Source organism: Pleurodeles waltl, chromosome 1_2 (genome assembly GCF_031143425.1).
Source record: "Pleurodeles waltl isolate 20211129_DDA chromosome 1_2, aPleWal1.hap1.20221129, whole genome shotgun sequence".
Taxonomy (NCBI): domain Eukaryota; kingdom Metazoa; phylum Chordata; class Amphibia; order Caudata; family Salamandridae; genus Pleurodeles; species Pleurodeles waltl.
In genome coordinates, this window is record NC_090437.1 from 799826811 (window position 1) to 799848547 (window position 21737).

The window sequence follows — 21737 nt, forward strand, 5'->3', positions numbered from 1 at the left end:
AGTTCTTGGCCGATCCTTTGGTTTACAAGGTTGAAAATGTGGTGCGGGCATGGGTCTGATGGAACTCCTGAGTGGATCGATTTCATGTTGGAGGTGATGTTGTGAGTGGAGAGGATGTTCCAGGTGGTCAGTGTGTAGTTCATGTTGGTGGCTATCTATCGAGGAATTCCATAGGTGTGAGTTGGGATTCTAAGTTTCTGTATATGGTTTTGATCTTGTCGTGGAAGAAGTGGGTGAGGTTGTTGCACAGCTCCTTTGAGGGTGTGATGTTGTTTTCGCTGGCAGCCAGGTTGTAGAATTCCTTAACTATGATGAAAAGTTCCTTGGCGTTGTTGGCGCTGGTTTCAGTGCGTGCATCAAGGGCGGTCTCCTTTGTTGCCCTCAGCAGGCAGTGGTAGGGGTTGAGGAAGGTCTTGAAAGCTGCTCTTTCGGAGGCATCCTTGCTGGCACGCCATCTTCCTGCTTTTCGTTGCCTCATTTTGCTCTTCTGAGTTCTTTGGTGTAACAGCTGCCATTTTGGAGGATTTTCTCTGGTTGTTGCTCTTGATGGGGATGATGCTATCAGTGCAATTGGTGATCCAGGTATTGCCGTTTTTCACTCCCTGTTCAAGGTTGGTGGCAAAGGCAGGGTTAGAGGTGCTGAGGGCGTCTACTTAGCTGGTCTGAGATTTTGTTCCACTATAATGTGGCATCATTTTTTTTTGTTGAACATTCCGGTATTACTGGAATTGAAGGTCTTCCTATCTACATTGTCTTATCGCCAATCTACCTTAGAAATTTCTAAGTGTAATCATCCCACCTGTGAACGTTCAGCTCCTCCTTGCCCCTCACACCCCTTTTTCAGTTTTAAAAGTGTGTTTTCTGTCTGAAACCAGCTCTGCACTTCAGCCACCTACATGGTAACATTGCTTTTTCATTCTTACCCCTTTCCTGGTAGCCACTATCTTCCATCATTTATGCTATTGAGTATGGGTCCATCACTAGCCTTGGCCCCAGAGGAAATGTCCCAGGACCACAGTTAGGGGTTTCATTATAGCATTGGGTTGAGCACTAGCTGAATACTGAAACTGGAAGGAACCATGCCTTGTTTGTGTGTGCCTAGGCTAAACCCCAATCTTACCCTTCTTCAGTACCGAAAAAGTTTTTCATGAACTGAAATGTTTGTAGTCACCTTGTCATGTATCTGGATACCCAGGGGTGCTACTGTATATTATTTGGAATATTTTGTATATCCGATTTTGTGAATTCTGTTGTTTAGTCCCATCTTTTAACTGAAACAATCTGTCTGTATGTAAGATTTTATTAAAGTGTTATTCTAGTTATACAAAATAACACCGGCAGTACAGTCCAACATTGGTGCATCTATGATTGTGTTATGCTGTATCTAATCTCATCCTTTAAATTTCATTTTAAGCTAGGCCTTGGCTACTTACTTGATTATGATAAACCAGACCTCAAAGGAAATTTGGGAGGCCAAAGATGCTGCATTGTAGGGCATTTACACTGTTTTCCTTTTTCATACCACTGAGTGGCCCCTAGAGTGCCACCTATCTAGGGGAGGATGGTGAAGGTTAACCCCTAAAATGCCTGTTAAGGGCAGTTAAAAATCGAACATATGCACTCTCCCACCTAAGCAGCCCTTTTTCATGAAGGACCAGCAGACAAATGGTTCACAGTGGCAGAAAAGCCAATATAAGTACCTGTAGCCGGCAACAGGAATTACCGGCTACATCACGGGAGAAATCGGGAACGGAGTCCCGATTTCCTACCCCGTGTGATGAAGATGACGGCGTCGGGAATCCAAGTGGGCGGATTCCCGAGCCCTTGCACAGTTGCCAGGACGACACAAACGCGATCGGCGTCACTGGGAACCCGGATATCCCCAGGAAATTAAAAGGAATGAAGGACTACGCACAGCGCGCAGTCCAAAGAAGGAAGATGCCGGAGCAGACGCAAGGAGAGACGAAGAAAGAAACCCAGAAAGAACAGAAAGAAGACCCACGGAGGAGACGAAGACGTTGAGTGTCAAGAACACTACAACGGGAAAAGAGACTAGAGAAGGACGTGAATTCCGCCACGCCCCAGAAGGGACGTGGCTGAACCAGGTACGGTTCTTTTTAAAGGACAGTTTAAGGTTAAACACGGCGAGGGAGAGGGTTGGGGAGGAGGAGGGGAGCAGGGAAGAGGGGGGAGAGGGGAGGCACGCAAGAAGAGGGAGAGAAGGGATTTGAACAGGGGCACTAGAAGAGAAGAATACGAGCACTAAGAAAGAGCAAACCTGATGTTTACAAAGCCACACCAAGGTGACTTACCCCTTTTGGTTCTGACCTACATCATCACTTGGTTCTAGGGAGTGGACACTCTCTCTCTCTTTTTCTCTCTCTTTCTCTTTTTCTCTCTTTCTCTCTCTCTCTCTCTCTCTCTTTCTCTTTTGCACGAACTTCTATCACATCAGAAAACCCCAGACTTACCCATATTTCCGTTCCTCTTGTTTTCGGTCCATCTGGAAACCCACGGAGACTCTCTTCGCCTGTCAAAAGGAGTCCTGGAAGAGAAGAAACGTCATAGGGTTACGAAACAACTATCCACATACCCCTGAGTACTGTTACAGATAACCAAAATTAATAAAAAACCATCGTTTCACACCCCCAACTGAGCATCTTAGTCCTTATTATCGCCACGCCCACTGTCACAGTACCATAAATGACAAAAAGCAGTCTAAATCAAAGAAAGATGGTTAAGTGCTCTAGGAAGGGGTGCCACCTATATAAACGAGGAAGGAAACTCTTAGAGACCTACCTGGCTTGGCCACAGAACTGTTTTTATTGAATGGATGAGGGTTTTCCCAGCACAGGGAGCAATTGTAAACCCAGACCAGTGGGTGCTGCACACAATCAACTCATCCACTTTATCAAGTGCTCACAAAGTTTATCACCTATGAATGAACAAGTAAGAACAGCGAGAGCTTATCAACCCCTACCTATAAAAATTAATGTTGCCAAATTATATATTTAAGAAAATCAAACCAGCTGCTACATTAAAGGATGCAGTCACAATGATTACGGAACATTGACCTGCAAGGCACATTTGTCCACAAACGAATGCATCAAAGAGTTCCAGTATACTTCTCCTTCACTGTAGATGCCACTCATTACCGGCATTTGTCCACAAGACAAGAGTACATATCTAAGCATGACACTGTTGCCTGGTAAAGCAGAACAATATAGTTGTTACATGGCATGTGATTGTCAAAGTAAAGTAAGCTCATCTAACCCAATCCAAACAAGCTATTTTGGCAACAGTTATTGATGGCCCGTCAGCCATTTCCAGTCAAACATTCAAGTTACTAGAAAGAAAGCTTACACATTACTAGATATTAATGTCTCTTACTAGCTAACATAAGGTTACAAATGATATCAATCCTGGAACAGCTACTCCACAATACACAAATAGTAGATTACTAGGTTGTTCTAAAAATACTATTTAATACAAATGCTAAAATCTCCAGAGCTATTCAGAAATAGGTTAGTAATCATTATTTCCATATTTCACTATGACCGACCAACCAGCAACAGGAATAAGTTTAGGATTTGAATACCCAAACATTATGATAAAGAATGCCAGTAGCTACACCATGTACAAAAACAGACCGTGATGTGAAAAAAGTCCTGAATCTAAAATTATTCTTATCTTTATGAGCTTTCCTGAAGGCAGGCTACACTATTTTTATTGTTAATTTCTTGATGCACCAAACTGAACTTTGGCTTATTGTTGATGCCTTTTAAGGCTCATGTTAGAATTCACATTTTGGTAGACAAGGACACATAGATCAGAAAAGATCAGATCAGTAAAGTAACAGGCCATCGACGTCAGCCTGTCTTGTGTAATGGCAGAAGAATGCTTTAAGCTTCTGTTCCTTTGATTTGCTTCGATATATGCTTGTGACATATAAGATATATTCGCAGATAAAATGCATTCATAAAACATCCTTTGCCCCATGCTAGTGTAAAAAACCTTGCTTTTTCCATGTCCTATATTGAGTGATGTTAACCTATATTTAACATACATTTTTGTGAATTATTGAATTTACCTGTCTTCTTTTGCAGATCAAAACAATTTTAAGTGGATTTATCATCCGTGGATACTTGGGCAAATGGACCTTGCTCATAAAAACGGTGACTCTGGTGCTGGCCGTGGCATCCGGATTGAGCCTTGGGAAAGAGGGGCCTCTCGTACATGTTGCCTGTTGCTGTGGTAACATATTTTCTTATCTCTTTCCAAAGTACAGCACAAACGAAGCTAAGAAAAGAGAGGTATGTTTCTTGCAGTGCTTTCCAAGTTTAGCTGTTATGTATGGTCTTTGTAGAGTATAAAGGTGTTTTTTCCTTAATGGGGCCGGTTCACTACTTCATACAATGTCGTATACGACTTCTTCCACCATAACCCAATCTTGTCGCCTAGCATCACCTTGCCCCATAACTTGCTTGGTAGGTCAAAGTTCTCATCCAAAGTTTCTAATATTTCCCAATACCAAACCGCCACCCTCTTCCCCGAAGCCGAGAGTGCCAGGTCTAAAAAAGAGTCCTCCAGGGCATTTACCACTCCCAATCCCCCCTTAGTTTCTTTTTCCCACTGTCTTATCTGTAAATATTTCAACCTGGACAGAGAACCGTCCGTTATTCTTACCAATTCATCCCAAAGGCATAAAGTACCATCTCGTGCAATCTCCCCCCACCTTTCCACACCTGCCCTTTTAAGTGGTAATGCGAGGATATCCTGACAGCATTCTGGGGTGCCCGGGGAATCCCAAATAGGGGCCTGATAGCTATAATAATGTACACCTAACCGCCGCCTCAACTGGTACCAACTCCTTGCCATTCCTTGCAGCACTTTTAGTTTAACTTTTTTGAAGAATTTAGGGTCACCAAATTTAAATAAAAAAGACTGTAAGCCCCCTTTTTCAGACAACACCATAGCCTTGTACATTCTGCCCACTGCTGAACCGTCTGGGGTTATAAACAGCATCCTTGAGTTTTTAAACAAGAAAGCCCACGCATAATATGTCAAATCAGGGAGAGCCAGTCCTCCTTTTTCCCTCCTTCTGCGTAGCTTTTTCCATGATATCCTCGGCCCCTTTGAGTTCCAGATAAAACTACTTATCGCTTGTTGCATTTTATCTAGGTGCCCCTTGTGCATTGCCAAGGGTATAGCTGAAAACACAAAGTTCCATTTGGGCAGAATAAACATCTTAACTAGATTTATCCTCCCAAGAATCGTCAAAGGGTGACATGCCCATTTTTGTAGCATAATTTTACATTCTGCTAATAACTTTCGAGCATTCCTTTCCGCTAAGTCCTTCAAATTTTGGGTCACTAAGATACCCAGGTACCGTATTTCCTGCTTATTTGTTATTGACCCTACTTCCATATTCCACTGCATAGTTTCTGTTTTCCCCACATTAATCCGGTACCCTGATATCCTTCCAAATTGTCCTCCACTGGCGCAAAGTCGGACAACAGGCCACCATAAGCTTGAGCGATCGGTCCCTCAAGGCCTTCGGGTTCATTGTGTTGTAGTCAGAGCACGACTTTGGGCGGAGGTCGCACTCAAGGCACCACAGACGAACAAGGTGTGAGTCTATCACCGACATTGGCCTGTGACAGGCACAGCAGGGCTTGAAGCCACCCTTCTTGAATGACATCCTGCCACACCAGGAGGAAAACCTAAAAAAAACTTTTGCAAAATTTCGAAATAGGTACAGTCAAAAAAGACTGAAGGGGTAGCTCTTCCCTGGTCTGTGCTGGATGGCGTGGAAAGAAAAGAACTGACAAATGCACACCTGGGTGGTGCCTATACAGGTTCCATGGACGTCACTTCCAGTGCCAGCTACAACGCACATGGAGCCAATCGACTCCACTTGCCGGCGCCCAGGGGTACTGCTCACGAAAAATCTTTCGGATCTAGTATAATGCCTGCGGATAATTCTAAGGTAAGGGATCTGCAGTTAGAAGTCTCTATCAGATATTGCTGGATCTCTTAGCTACCTATGATACCATCAACCGACCTACCCTCATCCACATCCTGAAATCTAAAACGAGATTCACTGGAAACATTCTACAGTGGTTCTCACCCTACCTTTCTAACCCACACAAATTTGTGCACATAGGCATCTTCAGGTCATAGAAGTTCTCTGTTGCTAGTAGAATGTTCCAGGGTTTTATTTTGTCCCATGTCATCGTCAACCCTTTTATGGAGAACTGCATCAAAATTCACCAATATGCCTATGATAAACAAATATGCTTGAAATACTCCTCTGCTCCAGGCATCCAGTACCTCACGTTCTTCCTGTACCTCATCTAGTCTTGGATGGTCCAGGACTTACCTGAAGCTGAACCCCACCAAGACAGAATTTTTGTTATTTTCCAAGAATTTTCTTTTTCGAAAAAGTACAAACCTCAAACTCCAACTTTAACCCATGCCAAGTCACTTGCAATCACCCTGGATCTCAATCACACCCTCAAAGAATACATTGTCTAGAAGACAAAGACTCTGTACTGAAGAAAGTGACATTGTTCGGCACAGAAATCGACTAAGAACTGCTATTCAAGCTCTTGTAGTCTTGTGGTTGGAACATGGTAATGCCTTTCAGAGTCCACACTGGTACCTCTTAAGGGCATCATCCTGCACATTGCATCATGTCTTATCCATGGTCTAAAGCAGGGGTTCCCAACCTGTGGCCCAGGGACCCCTGGGGGGCCCGAAGTCTCCTCAGGCGGTCCGCGATTGCTTAGAAAATTAAATAATATTAACAGATTAGGTACCCAGCTTTCAATGATGACTCAGTGGAGGGGTCCCTGGATTCCAATATAGATTCAGTGGGGGGGTCCACAGAAGTGAAGAGGTTGGGAACCTGTGGTCTAAAGAGATATGATCACATCACGCCTATTCTGATGAAACCATTGACTTCCCTCGCCAGCCCACACAAGCTTCAAAATCATCTATGTGATTTGTGAGCTATCGCAACCTGCACCCCCACCTATTTGACTAACAACCTAACTATCTTTGGTGTGTCTGAGCACACCTGCAGTCAGGAAACAATCAGATTGGAGACTATGAAGTGTAGGAAAGAAAATAAATACAAGACAGCCTGCCTTTTCCATTTATGCGCTGAGGTTCCGGAAAATCCCTGTATCCGTCAGGGCTGTCCAAACCCTGCTCCAATTAGGGAAAGATTTGAAGGTGCACCCATTTAAAGCACACTGTATCATAATGCAGTATAACAGTCCACAAACCAGCTACCACTCTAATCACTTGTTGAATGTATCCTCATGTTTGCCCTTACACAGCTCTCTGGTGCCATAGCCTGGTTTGCCCTAGCCATGTATTACATAAAGATTCAAGGCAGGCACATTTCACTCTTTTTTCACCAATGGCACAATGCAGTTGTTTGGACATGTGCAGTCAGCCACCACATTCATCTTCTTGAGGGGTAAACAATTTCACAGTCCTCAGGAGACGGCCCACAAATGGGAAACAAACAGTAGAACTGTAAAAAAAAAAGAAATCTCTTGAGTGGGGACCCTGAAACTGTACTTGTTTTCTACAGACCTAAAATAAATGCCAAAATAATGCCGCTAGATTTATACAACCCCATTCCCTAGACTTCTGGTTAAATCTGGTCAGGGATCTCTTCATATGCTTTTCCTCTTCCATTGATCATGGATCTGGTGCGCAGAATACCACAATGACATTGTATCGGTTGTGCAACCCTGAGGAAAGTCCTTGTCCGGCCTGGTGTTTAAATATAGTTCTATGCATAACTTTTGCTGAGCGACAATGACTTAACGGTGTTTTCATTAAAAATGGATTATAACTGTTTACTACAGAGACAGGTAGTCTGGATGCTTTCTATGTTGTGAAAAGCCATTGAATTAGTAATACAATTGGAGTTGCTTGTGCTTTGGTGCTATTTTAACTACTACTGTTCCAGTTATAAAATGCAAATGAATGCAAGCATGTCAGTCTATTAAAGATAAAAGGCTCTGGGATGAAGTTTGTATCTTATTCCAAACATTACATGATTTGAAGTTGAATGTGAGGCTTATGTAACAAAGACTTGTAAGTAAAGGAACAATACTTCTTCACTTTTAGATAGCCTGCTGTTGACAGAAGAAACGTTATTCAGTCATTTAGGACCATCATGTATTGTAAACAGCTGTAAATAAACTCCAGCAGTGTAGTACAATTGATGTTGCAACAAGGATACACAATCAAGGATTCAGATATAGCCAGTAGAGGGTTTCTGGATCCTCATCTGCCTCAAGCAGTGTAATAGCCTCCTCCACCAGCACTGATACAAAATAACTTGTTACATCCTTCACTGCCAATTAACTGCCTATTAGCAGGCCGAGAGGGACAGCGCTTTGGGTGAAGACAGTGAGTAAAAGGAAGCGTAAGAATAGGTGCCTGATAATGAGCTTGAAGCCGGCATTGCTCCAGCCGGAGGGATGGAACCTACTCTTCTGTCAAACTCAGATGCAGATGAAATTGTGAAAATCATTAGTCTGGGCAAAAAGGCCACTAAGACATTCAGCTTGCCTGTCACAGCTAAGTAAATGCACTGCTTTGTGCATGCTTTCCATCAACCATCCTGGATGTTGACGTAGGGGATCCCATATTGAAACGTACATTAGGGGAAAAGAAGAGAATATTGCAAACAACTGAAATCATCTCTCTAGCTGCCCCACAACTTGAGTATAAATGCAGTGCTAAAGAAAGTATCTTGGCTTGCATGATGGGACACCTCACTGTCTCTCTCATTTTTGTGGCTACGCCTGCAACTCGTTACGTCCGTCAGTTTACCTCACAGATCTCAGAGAGAAGTAAATAGGACACATAGGAAGCAGATGTGCCATGGCTAAGGTTTCAGTGACAGCTACAAACTTTCTCTTTCAGTGCTGGGCAGATATTACCATATTTAAATCTCTTTCTGGAGAAAAAAGTGCTGGGCCTCTCCTTTGATGGGGAAGTGTTATTTCGATGCCGCGTAGACAGAACTCTACAGCACATCAAAACTTTCACTGAGATTGCTAGGTATTGGGATGTTGGTTGACACCAACCACCTTTTCATGGCACATGAGCCATATTAGTTCGAAAATTTTCACAATATCAGCAAATTAGATGGCACTACTGCTGCCAGCCCTATTGTCCTCAGCAGAGATCTTCTAACCACACAGAAGGCTCCTGGTCAAGATCTCGGGGCACAATAAAGAGAGTCAGACTGTAAACTTCAGTAAGCCAATGCTTCTCCGACCACTTCCTTGCATAGCTCTGTTTTAGGGAAAGGAGGGGTGGTGGATAAGAATTTTGGCCTACTTACTGAATGCAATCCATCACTTCAGACAGATGGGTCTTGATTTTACTTCGGGCCCTCCTTGGTACATGCTGAGACCTCATCAGATGCTAAAGCAGAAAGAGAACCACCAACTTCCCCTTCACCCTCTGACCAAAACAATCTCTGTGCTGCTAATTAGGCCTCAGACCAAGGTTCTTCTATTTCATATCAGACAAGCTGGCTTTGTTATGCGGTTTGGGCAGAGCACACCTCAGACTCCGGGAGTATCTGCCTATGGAAGAAGTGCACATAAATGCAGATGAGCAGGAAAAGGCATACACCAAGAAAGAACCAACACAAACAAGTTAAAGAACAGGATAGAAAAAGCAAAGTAACTTTAATGCGAGCAAACAGGGAACAAAACCATTATTGGACAAACACACTGAATTAACACTAGGAAAATACATAGGTCAGACTCAAAACTTCCCACAACAACGGGGAATGCCAGTGTGTCTGTGCATATTACTCTTACAGATAGTCATTTTGGAAACTCTATAGAAAGGAGAATGGAGGCAGCAGAAGTGATTGTTTCGTAACCCTAGGGCACAAACAAAAATTCTACTGACATACACAAGACATGTTCTTATGGGTCCAGCAGAAGGCACAGTAGCGATTTATCACACTGTCACAGTTAAGACACTTATGAGTGCATGTAATACAAGACAAAAGATTGGGCATGAATTGCCTCCTGGAAACCTGAAGCCAACCCCTCTACAAAAGGAATACATACACGTATACACAGGCGTACACAAAACAAGCACTAGAAAATAACAAAGAACTGTAGTAAATGTTCAAGATCAAGGTGTTCAAAGAAATGGTGGAGAACAAACTGGGCAGTACAAGCACAGGACACTAGGAACTGTAGCACACAAGAGACTGCAACTGCAAGAGAATTCAAGATGATGAGAGAAACGCGGAGAAGAGCCACATAAGCAAGGAGCAAAAATCTAGGAGACTGGAAGAAAATACAAGAGCAATGACAAACAAAAGAAGAATAGGCAAAGGGAAATATTTACAGGAACAGAAGGAACAAAATAGGAACAATTATACACCTAACTGCAGAAAAAGGCAGGCAAGGAAGTAAACGAGAAGTAATGGAGGGGTGGATGAGATCTGCAGCAAGCTACTCAGGAACGGGACATAGGCTGCGGCTGAAGTAAGGCAGGAACTGGTGAGGAAAACAAGCAACAAGAAATTCAGTACACCAAGAAACAAACTTAAGAGCACAAAAAGGAGCTTCAGGCAGTGGCAGCTTATGAGCAGCTTTAGGCAGCAGCAAACCCTTGGTAGAGTCACATGATTAGGCAGCACAAGGCTAGTCACAGGTGTGTGCAACTCCCACCTCTCAAAATGAAGAAAGAGTCTAGTGCCAAGGAACAACAATAAACATTTCATAGCTGATTTCCGTTCTCTATGAATATTGAACAGTGTATTCTGGGATCAGTAGTCCATGGAAGCAAACATGGATTTTCCAATGAGTCAAAGACTCAAATGGAAAGCAGGCAGAAGTCATACAGGTACTTTGGATGTATTTTAGTGTTGATTTCCAGGCTGCAGTGTATCCATTTACAGTGCCCCTCAGAAGCAGAACACTGAAATCATAGCAGTAACACTCTTGATGTTGTTTGTGCCACCTTATTCCTTAAAATGGGAAGAGAAGCTCCATCATTTGGACCCCAAGAAAATACTCAGTTTTTACATTGGTTGCACCAAGAAACATTTGTAAACAAACATTCTAACAAAGCCAAAGCTGCAGCCACTGTTTCCATGCAGAGTTCCTATCATGAAGATTTCTCAGGCGAGGGGCACCAGACAAGGGTGCCCGCTATCCCCCTTACTGTTCATTATGGCGATAGAACCACTCGCCTGCCGGCTACGGCAAGACGGTATAGGCTGGCAATAGATACACCTGGAACCAATCACACGGTATCACTCTATGTGGATGACATTATTTTATATTTGAAAGATATGAGGCAAAACCTGGGCACTATAGCACAAATATTCCAAAAATTCACACCACTAACAGGACTAGCCATAAACTTTGACAAGCTCCGAGAAATATAGTAACATTTGGCGACAAACAACTACAACTAGCTGCAGACACATTCCGATACCTCAGCATACAAATTTATTGCACCCCAATAGATCTATTGGAAGGTAACTTACTAAAAGTGATGGCTTCACATAGATCACAGATACAATTTTGGACATCACTACCAATATCAGTTGCAGGTAAGCTCGCTCTAGCCAAGATGGGAATGCTACCCCGCTTGCTATATTACTTTATGAATTTACCAGTGAGAATCCCAGAAATACACTTCAAGACCCTCAATTCGATGCTGCTCGACCTTGATTTGGGGTAAGGGTAGACGCCGTATTAGCCTAGCCAAACAGCAGATGCCAACAGATAGAGGAGGCATGGGCACACCAGACTTTAAGGCTTACTGTATGGCAGGTCAACTACAATGGCTAGCATATTGGCTAGCCGGAAGAAATTTACAAGAAATCGAGTACACCCAAGAAATGTTAGATAAAGGTAGCATACATTCCTTATTATGTCCTAGCTCCCAAGCCCCGGGGCAACTACCACTCTTATTACGAGTAGCCTTGCAATACTGGAAAACAGCGCTCAAATATATAACTAAAACAACCCGGTACTCCCCCAATATTCCACTTTTGGGACTACCATTAAACACAGGTATACTGACCCAGAGACAACTACGGAAATGGTCACAAGAGGGCGTGGACACGGTTGGGTCACTCTTTAAAGATCAGCATTTATTAGCACACACGAACTTCACGCGTGAACACAACCTGACATAGTCGCTCTTTCTTCTACATGCTACCATAATGCATTATATTAAAAAACACTGGGCCCGAGACAGTAAAGAACCCCCTACACATGAACTTGTAAACGCTGTTTACACAGTAGGACATGGTAGACATTTAATACCGCAGGTTAAGGACTCATTTATCAATGCCTTTAGCCTGGCTGAGGACTAAATGGGAGACATATATTGGCAAAGAACTGTCAGAGGATGACTGAGAGGCAATACTGAATTACCGTAGTCAAATACCACGCAATACTAGATTTAATTTATACAGTATGCTATATTACACAGGGCATATCTCACACCACACAAGATACACTTGCTATATCCCGAAGCATCACCAGGATGCCTTAGATGTGGTGCTGAAGAGGCAGCCTTACTGCCTATGCTCTGGAGTTGCCCAGCCATCGCTCAATATTGGAATGGTGTAAAAACAGTTTTAGAGAAAGTAGCAGGCACACCTATGTGCCAGACAGTGGAGGCCTGCTTGTTGGGTTTGCTCCCACGTCCAAAGAAAGGAAAGGCACTCCCACGGCTAACAAACCTAGCACTCACACTAGCAAAACGCTTACTAGCCAAGTGCTGGAAATCCGCAGTGCCCTCCCAAGTGACACAATGGTGCGCAGAAAGATAGGTTGGGGAAAAGCAGAAAGTACAGCTCTTAAAAGAGAGGAAAGTAAAGGAATGAGAAATTACCCCTTAGCTGACGAATGGGATGAATTATTAGAGAACTTTGTGACAGTATGCAGAACGGAAGGAATCGAAATTACTATATAGTGATGTCTATATGTAAACACACAACAATATACATGGAAAACCTAATCCTGAGATACTTCCCCCAGACGACAGAGCATCAATGAAGCTAAAGCAGACGACTTTAAAGACAATGTTCATATTCTTAAACAAAAATACACAACACATTATCTCAAGATACAACCAAAGAAAGTGGTCAAGGAAAGGTACATATACTTTATCTCTCCCACAAAAGATTGATGATGTCAGGTTAAAGTTAAGTTTAAAAAGTTAAAGTTGAAATTAAAACAGAGAAACAGAAGAACATGAGGATTGAAAGTTACATGCTATACAAGACTAATACACACCGTACCATCGCTGAGAAACTTGTGTTATATTATATACAGGATCTTATATACCTGACATGGAATGTTAGCTCTCAAAGCCAATTGTACAACTAACAAGACTGAACTTATGATTACTTTCATACAAAAATGTCTGATGTACTGTATGTAAGGAACTGAAAATGTCAATAAAAAGATGTTCAAAAAATGAAGATTTCTCAGGCGGCTGTGTTAATGTCAGTACACATGTCCAGGAAGCACTACTGCTTTGACAATCAGGTCCGGCAAGATAGATATTTTGCCTGCCCAGTCCTGCAGGACTCTTTGGTAGGAGCCAGTTCACAGACCCACCATCTGGGGAGGTACTGCTATGGTATCAATTCACAAGGTGAGCAACGTAGGGTTGGAAGTAGCCTTCAGGATAACAAGTTACCTACATTTGGGAAAAAGCTTTCTGATGGATACCTTATCTAACTGCACATTTACCATGACCCTTCTGTCTCACACTTATGCAAACTGGACTTTTTTCCATCTAAAAAAGGTCCTAGTAACCAGAGGTTCGATGGCATCTGTCGCTGGAGATACACATGTTTTGCATAGCTCACCATCTGGTGTTGGGTCGGAGTGTTACAAGTTGTTTTTCTTCGAAGAAGTCTTTCGAGTCACTGGACCGAGTGACTCCTCCTTTTGTCTCCATTGCGCATGGGCGTCGACTCCATCTTCGATTGTTTTTTTTCCGCCATCGGGTTCGGACGTGTTCCTGTCGCTCCGAGTTTCGGAACGGAAAGTTAGCTATCTATTGGAAGATTACGTCGGTATTGTTGCGTTCGGGATCGGCTTAGATAGAATCGACACCGCATCGAAGTTTGGAGAGCTCCGGTGCCCTTCGGGGTAGCTTTCGATCCCCCGTCGGGGCCTGGTCGACCCGACCGCGAGTCAGACAACGCAGATGGAACGGACCCCGTTTAGTTTCTGTCCCAAATGCCACAACAAATACCCGTATTCAGACCAACATTTGGTCTGTAACCTGTGCCTGTCGCCTGAGCACAGTGAAGAGACTTGCGAGGCCTGTCGTGCGTTCCGGTCCCGAAAAACACTCCGTGACCGTCGAGCCAGAAGACTTCAGATGGCGTCCACGCCGACAGCACACCGAGAGTTCGAGGAACAAGAGGAGGAAGAAGCCTTCTCGATCCACGAATCGGACTCCGAAGAATTCGACGATCCAAGAACTGTGAGTAAGACGTCGAAGGCAACACACAAGAAAAGTGACAAGGCCCAGGGGACGCCACTGCCACCAGGCCATGGCTCGACCCATAAATTCGGTGACCGACCGTCGGCACCGAAAAAGGCCGAAACAGTGCAGAGATCGTCCGACTCCGGTCGTGACACCGGCACGCAGCCTGCTCGGGACCGAGACAGTGCTGCTGAAAGGGATCGACGCCGAGATAGCGGTGCCGAGACGGCTCGACGCCGAGACAGTGGCACCGAGGAAGATCGACGCCGAGAGGTTTCGACTCCAAAAAAGAAAAAAGTCACCTCGGAGCCGAAAAAGAGTACAGACAGGGTTTCGGTGCCAAAACGAGCCGCAACCGACCCAGTTACCGGTTCCTATTCAGAGGAGCAATCACTGTCCTGTCAGATGCGAAAGCATAGATTTGAGGAAGAGTTGCAATCCACCGAAGTGGACCATACGCAGAAACGTATTTTCATACAGGAAGGAACAGGGAAAATAAGCACCCTTCCCCAAATTAGAAGGAAAAGGAGACTGGAGTTTCAAACAGACCAAGCACCACAAACAAAAATGGTGAAAAAGGTAACTCCGCCACCCTCTCCTCCACCTGTAACTAACGTTTCACCAGCACAAACTCCATCACATTCCCCGGCTCACACCACCGCGAGCCAAGGTGACCAAGACCAGGACGCTTGGGACTTATACGACGCCCCAGTGTCGGACAACAGTCCAGAGGCGTATCCCACAAAGCCCTCACCACCAGAAGACAGCACGGCTTATTCACAAGTGGTGGCTAGAGCGGCAGAGTTCCACAACGTAAACCTCCACTCAGAACCAGTCGAGGATGACTTCTTATTCAACACCCTCTCCTCCACCCACAGCTCCTACCAAAGCTTGCCTATGCTCCCAGGAATGCTACGGCACGCAAAAAACATCTTCAAGGAGCCGGTCAAGAGTAGGGCAATAACACCAAGGGTGGAAAAGAAATATAAAGCGCCTCCTACAGACCCTGTTTTCATCACCTCACAGCTGCCACCAGATTCCGTCGTAGTAGGAGCAGCTCGCAAGAGAGCCAACTCCCACACATCTGGGGATGCACCACCCCCAGATAAAGAGAGCCGCAAGTTCGATGCAGCTGGAAAGAGAGTCGCAGTACAGGCTGCAAACCAGTGGCGCATCGCTAACTCCCAAGCACTACTTGCGCGCTATGACAGAGCCCATTGGGACGAGATGCAACACCTCATTGAGCATCTACCCAAGGAAATGCAAAAGAGGGCGAAGTTGGTGGTTGAGGAAGGACAGAACCTATCAAATAATCAGATACGCTCCTCTATGGACGCAGCGGACACAGCTGCGAGAACAATTAACACATCTGTGACTATAAGAAGGCACGCATGGCTACGAACGTCTGGTTTTAAACCAGAGATACAGCAGGCAGTGCTCAATATGCCATTCAATGAAAAAGAACTGTTCGGACCAGAGGTGGACACGGCAATTGAGAAACTGAAAAAGGACACTGACACTGCTAAAGCCATGGGCGCACTCTACTCCCCGCAGAGCAGAGGCACTTACAGCACCTTCCGCAAGACAACCTTTAGAGGGGGGTTTCGGGGTCAGGCCACACAAGCCAGCACCTCACAGACAACACCGTCCAGCTACCAGGGACAGTATCAGAGGGGAGGCTTTCGGGGCCAATACAGAGGACAATTCCCTAGGAATAGGGGAAGATTTCAAAGCCCCAAAACCCCTACAACCAAGCAGTGACTCACATGTCACTCATCCCCTCCACACAACACCAGTGGGGGGAAGAATAGGCCAGTACTACCAAGCATGGGAGGAAATAACTACAGACACTTGGGTCTTAGCAATTATCCAACATGGTTATTGCATAGAATTTCTACAAATCCCTCCAAACATACCACCAAGAACACAGAATTTATCAAAACAACATTCAGACCTTCTGGAAACAGAAGTTCAAGCATTATTGCAAAAGAACGCAATAGAACTAGTACCAGAAACACAAATAAACACAGGAGTTTATTCACTGTACTTCTTAATACCAAAAAAGGACAAAACACTGAGACCAATCCTAGACCTCAGAACACTAAACACCTACATCAAATCAGAACACTTTCACATGGTCACGCTACAAGAGGTGTTACCATTGCTAAAGCAACAAGAGTACATGACAACCTTAGAGCTCAAAGACGCGTATTTCCACATACCAATACATCAGTCGCACAGGAAATACCTCAGGTTTGTATTCAAAGGAATACATTACCAATTCAAAGTATTGCCGTTTGGTTTAACAACCGCGCCAAGAGTCTTTACAAAATGTCTAGCAGTAGTGGCTGCACACATCAGAAGGCAGCAAATACACGTATTCCCGTATCTAGACGACTGGCTAATCAAGACCAACTCACTGACAAGGTGCTCACACCACACAGATCAGGTCATACAAACCCTCTACAAACTCGGTTTCACCATCAACTATGCGAAATCACACATTCTGCCGTGCAAAGTACAACAATATCTAGGAGCCATAATAGACACAACAAAAGGATTAGCCACTCCAAGTCCACAGAGAATTCAAAATTTCAACAAAATCATACAACGCATGTACCCAACACAGAGAATACAAGCAAAAATGATATTACAACTCCTAGGCATGATGTCCTCATGCATAGCCATTGTCCCGAACGCAAGACTGCACATGAGGCCCTTACAACAGTGCCTAGCATCGCAATGGTCACAAGCACAGGGTCACCTTCTAGATCTGGTGTTGATAGACCGCCAAAATACCTCTCGCTTCTATGGTGGAACAGTATAAATTTAAACAAAGGGCGGCCTTTCCAAGACCCAGTGCCACAATTCGTAATAACGACAGATGCTTCCATGACGGTGTGGGGAGCACACCTCGATCAACGCAGTTTTTCAAGCACTAAAAGTATTCCAACCAATCATAACTCACAAGTAGATTCTTGTCAAAACAGACAACATGACAACAATGTATTATCTAAACAAACAGGGGGGGGGACACTCACCGCAGCTGAGCCTCCTAGCACAAAAGATATGGCGCTGGGCAATTCACAACCACGTTCGCCTAATAGCACAGTTTATTCCAGGGATCCAAAATCAACTTGCAGACAATCTCTCTCGAGATCACCAACAGGTCCACGAATGGGAGATTCACCCCCAAATTATAAACACTTACTTCAAACTTTGGGGAACACCTCAAATAGACTTATTTGCAACGAAGGAGAACGCAAAATGCCAAAACTTCGCATCCAGATACCCACACAGGCAGTCCCAAGGCAATGCCCTATGGATGAACTGGTCAGGGATATTTGCGTACGCTTTTCCCCCTCTCCCTCTCATTCCATATCTAGTAAACAAATTGAGTCAAAGCAAACTCAAACTCATACTGATAGCACCAACATGGGCAAGGCAACCTTGGTACACAACACTGCTAGACCTATCAGTAGTACCCCACGTCAAGTTGCCCAACAGGCCAGATCTGTTAACACAACACAAACAACAGATCAGGCATCCAAACCCAGCATCGCTGAATCTAGCAATCTGGCTCCTGAAATCCTAAAATTCGGACACTTAAACCTCACACAAGAATGTATGGAAGTCATAAAGCAAGCTAGAAGACCATCCACTAGACACTGTTATGCAAGCAAATGGAAAAGGTTTGTTTGCTACTGCCATCAGAATCAAATCCAACCATTACACGCATCTCCAAAGGATGTAGTGGGCTACTTACTACACTTACAAAAATCGAACCTGGCCTTCTCTTCCATTAAGATACACCTCTCAGCAATATCTGCATACCTGCAGATTACCCATTCAACTTCACTATTTAGGATACCTGTTATTAAAGCGTTTATGGAAGGCCTCAAAAGAATTATACCACCACGGACACCACCCGTTCCTTCATGGAACCTTAACATCGTCTTAACAAGGCTCATGGGTCCACCCTTTGAACCTATGCATTCTTGCGAAATACAATTCCTAACCTGGAAAGTTTCATTTCTCATCGCCATCACATCTCTAAGAAGAGTAAGTGAGATTCAGGCGTTTACAATACAAGAACCTTTTATCCAACTACACAAAAATAAGGTAGTCCTAAGGACTAATCCTAAATTTTTACCGAAGGTTATTTCACCATTCGACCTAAATCAAACGGTGGAACTACCAGTATTCTTCCCACAGCCAGATTCCGTAGCTGAGAGGGCACTACATACATTAGATGTCAAAAGAGCATTAATGTACTACATTGACAGAACAAAGAACATCAGGAAAACTAAACAGCTATTTATTTCATTCCAAAAATCTCATGCAGGAAACCCAATATCAAAACAAGGTATAGCCAGAGGGATAGTTAAGTGCATCCAAATCTGCTACCTTAAAGCAAAACGACAGCTGCCCATTACACCAAGGGCACACTCAACCAGAAAGAAAGGTGCCACCATGGCCTTCCTAGGAAATATTCCAATACACGAAATATGTAAGGCAGCCACATGGTCTACGCCTCACACATTCACCAAGCACTACTGTGTAGATGTGTTATCTGCGCAACAAGCCACAGTAGGTCAAGCCGTGCTAAGAACCTTATTTCAAACCACTTCCACTCCTACAGGCTAAACCACCGCTTTTGGGGAGTTAACTGCTTACTAGTCTATGCAAAACATGTGTATCTCCAGCGACAGATGCCATCGAACTGAAAATGTCACTTACCCAGTATACATCTGTTCGTGGCATCAGTCGCTGAAGATTCACATGTGCCCACCCGCCTCCCCGGGAGCCTGTAGCAGTTCGGAAGTTAACTTAAGCTTTGTACATTTGTAAATATATTATTTAAACCTTAAATAGGTACATACTCAGTCACTCCATTGCATGGGCACTATTACTACAACACAACTCCTACCTCACCCTCTGCGGGGAAAACAATCGAAGATGGAGTCGACGCCCATGCGCAATGGAGACAAAAGGAGGAGTCACTCGGTCCCGTGACTCGAAAGACTTCTTCGAAGAAAAACAACTTGTAACACTCCGACCCAACACCAGATGGCGAGCTATGCAAAACATGTGAATCTTCAGCAACTGATGCCACGAACAGATGTACACTGGGTAAGTGACATTTTCAATCTGTACTCTGGTCATGCCAGTTTGATGATGAGCACTGCATCTAACAGCATGGACAAACCTAAAAAAGCAGCTGACGCCATTGTGGATGGGTGACACTTATATGCAGCTCTGCTTGTTGCTTCTGAAGCAAAATGACATTGTTTTGGAGCCGCATGATTCCTTCTGCTGGTGTGCAGGAATACTGCTTTAACGTTTCTGGATCCAGTCTGACGAGTGGGGAATATTCCTGAGGTGGGGAATCTGAAATTAGAAAGAATAGACACCAAAGAGAATGTTGCTGGAAGTAAGTAACCTGTTCTTCAGGGTTGATTGAGGCAAGTTAACAATGGGCAGCTTGTATCTTACCTGCCAGAGCCTCTGCCACATATATTAATGTTGGTAAAAAAATGTGGCTCGAGCCATTGTGTCAGTTCAATCATTTTTGGTCTTGTGACATTTAAATATATTGTTTAGTTGCCAGGAATTAATGAAGCACGCTTACTCCACCGCTTGTTAAAGCAGATACCCAGATAACCGTTAGCAGGCACTTTCTTGCCCTTTACCAAACTCTACCTGGAACATTTTCCTTTGCAATAAAACTTCCACATTTGTCTGAGTTGTGTTGACCTATAGAGCATTTTCCGTTATATTTTTCAAGGCTGAAGGAGCAGATATTGTGGTGGGGGCCCGTGTGATCAGCTGACACACACTAGGCCCCCTGCACGGAGGGTCCTTAAAGCACATTGCTTCCTCCTTCACTAGGATCAGTTTAGGCATAACTATTCTTAATTGGCTAGCTGACTTTTGCGCCTTTCAGGTTGTCATTCCGTGCACCTTCTGCACATACAGTGCTTAGTTTTCTGTGGACTTAAGCATCCTACCCATGAGTGCTTTTCTGTTTTTTAAGTTTTGTCCTTCACCTAATAAGTTGTGCTTCTCTGGCTCATTTTTTGATTTTTCCATTGCTTTTGAAGAGGAGCTCATCTGTTTACCAACTGTGAGTGTTTATCATTTCTTCTTCACGCCTTCATGGTGGTTTTGAGGCACCTATTACTTGTTTTTTTTATATTGCATTGCAATTCAATCCTTATAATTTTGGTTTCCTCTGTATTCTTGGTTGCAACCTGGTTTTATTTATCCCCAAGACAGCAACTCTACTTATTGTGTGTCTTGTCCTGATGATGACCTCAAGTCAATGAATGTCAAAACGCCGTTGACAAATATCAGCAGATATTCAGACTTGTATTGTGCAACAATATTGTAGAAATGATGGAACTGTTCTAAATACTACAGAAGAATGATCAGATATCATCAGTTTGCTGTGTAACCTCTCCTTGTGTTTCACTTTGCACCATTTTCTGTCTTTTCACGAGCCCCATGTGTTCACTCTGCACATAAAAACACAATTTTGAGTTATTTATAACGCTGTCTTTTGACAACTTTGTTTATGTTTTGCAAAATATATTCATGTATTCGTACCATAATGTTTGTTTGTTTGAAATTAAGTGTTCAATGGCATGTGTAGCTTGCTCTGCATAAGCTTGCCATCTAGTGTTGGGCTTAGAGGGTTTTTTGAAGAATGTTCTTGAGTCACGGGATCGAGTGACTCCTCTTGGTAATAGTGTGCAGGGACATCAAGTCCTTTGTTAGATTGTTTTCTCTCCGCCATCTGGTTCAGAAGTGTGTTCCTCTCGCTCAGAGGTATTGGCTCAATACGGTCCTTAACCGGTTTCTCTCCGTTTCCCTTTCAGCAACTGTATTGTTTTCGATCATGTTCTTTCTCATACGGTAACCTTGGTTCAAACTCTGAAGCGACTCTCAACCCTTCGAGGCTTTTGCGCCCCTCTTCGGGCCTACATCTCACACAAGGCACCTTGCTATGCAGCAGCCCTGATGGAACAGACTCCATTTCGATTTTGCCCTCAATGTCATTGAAAGTTCTTACACACCGATCAGCACCAGGTGTGCAATTTGTGTCTCTCCCCCTGGCCTCAACGAGCAAACCTGTGATGCTTGTCGATCGTTTCGGTCCCCCAAAAAAACCGCTTCGGGACAGAAGAGCCAATCGACTC

At 44.0% G+C, this 21737-nt stretch overlaps 1 protein-coding gene across 8 annotated transcripts in view; it reads left to right on the forward strand.

Annotated features, from left to right (window-relative positions):
* Nucleotides 1-21737, forward strand: part of CLCN3 (chloride voltage-gated channel 3) — a 517267-nt gene that overhangs the window by 373950 nt on the left and 121580 nt on the right. For all 8 annotated transcript variants that reach the window (XR_011205536.1, XR_011205538.1, XM_069244222.1 and 5 more), the window contains one exon: nucleotides 4107-4313. Coding sequence is in view for 6 of the 8 variants with exons in the window: in XM_069244222.1 (XP_069100323.1) it covers nucleotides 4107-4313 (207 nt within the window). In the remaining 2 variants the exon portion in view is untranslated. The remainder of the gene's footprint in view (nucleotides 1-4106; nucleotides 4314-21737) is intronic.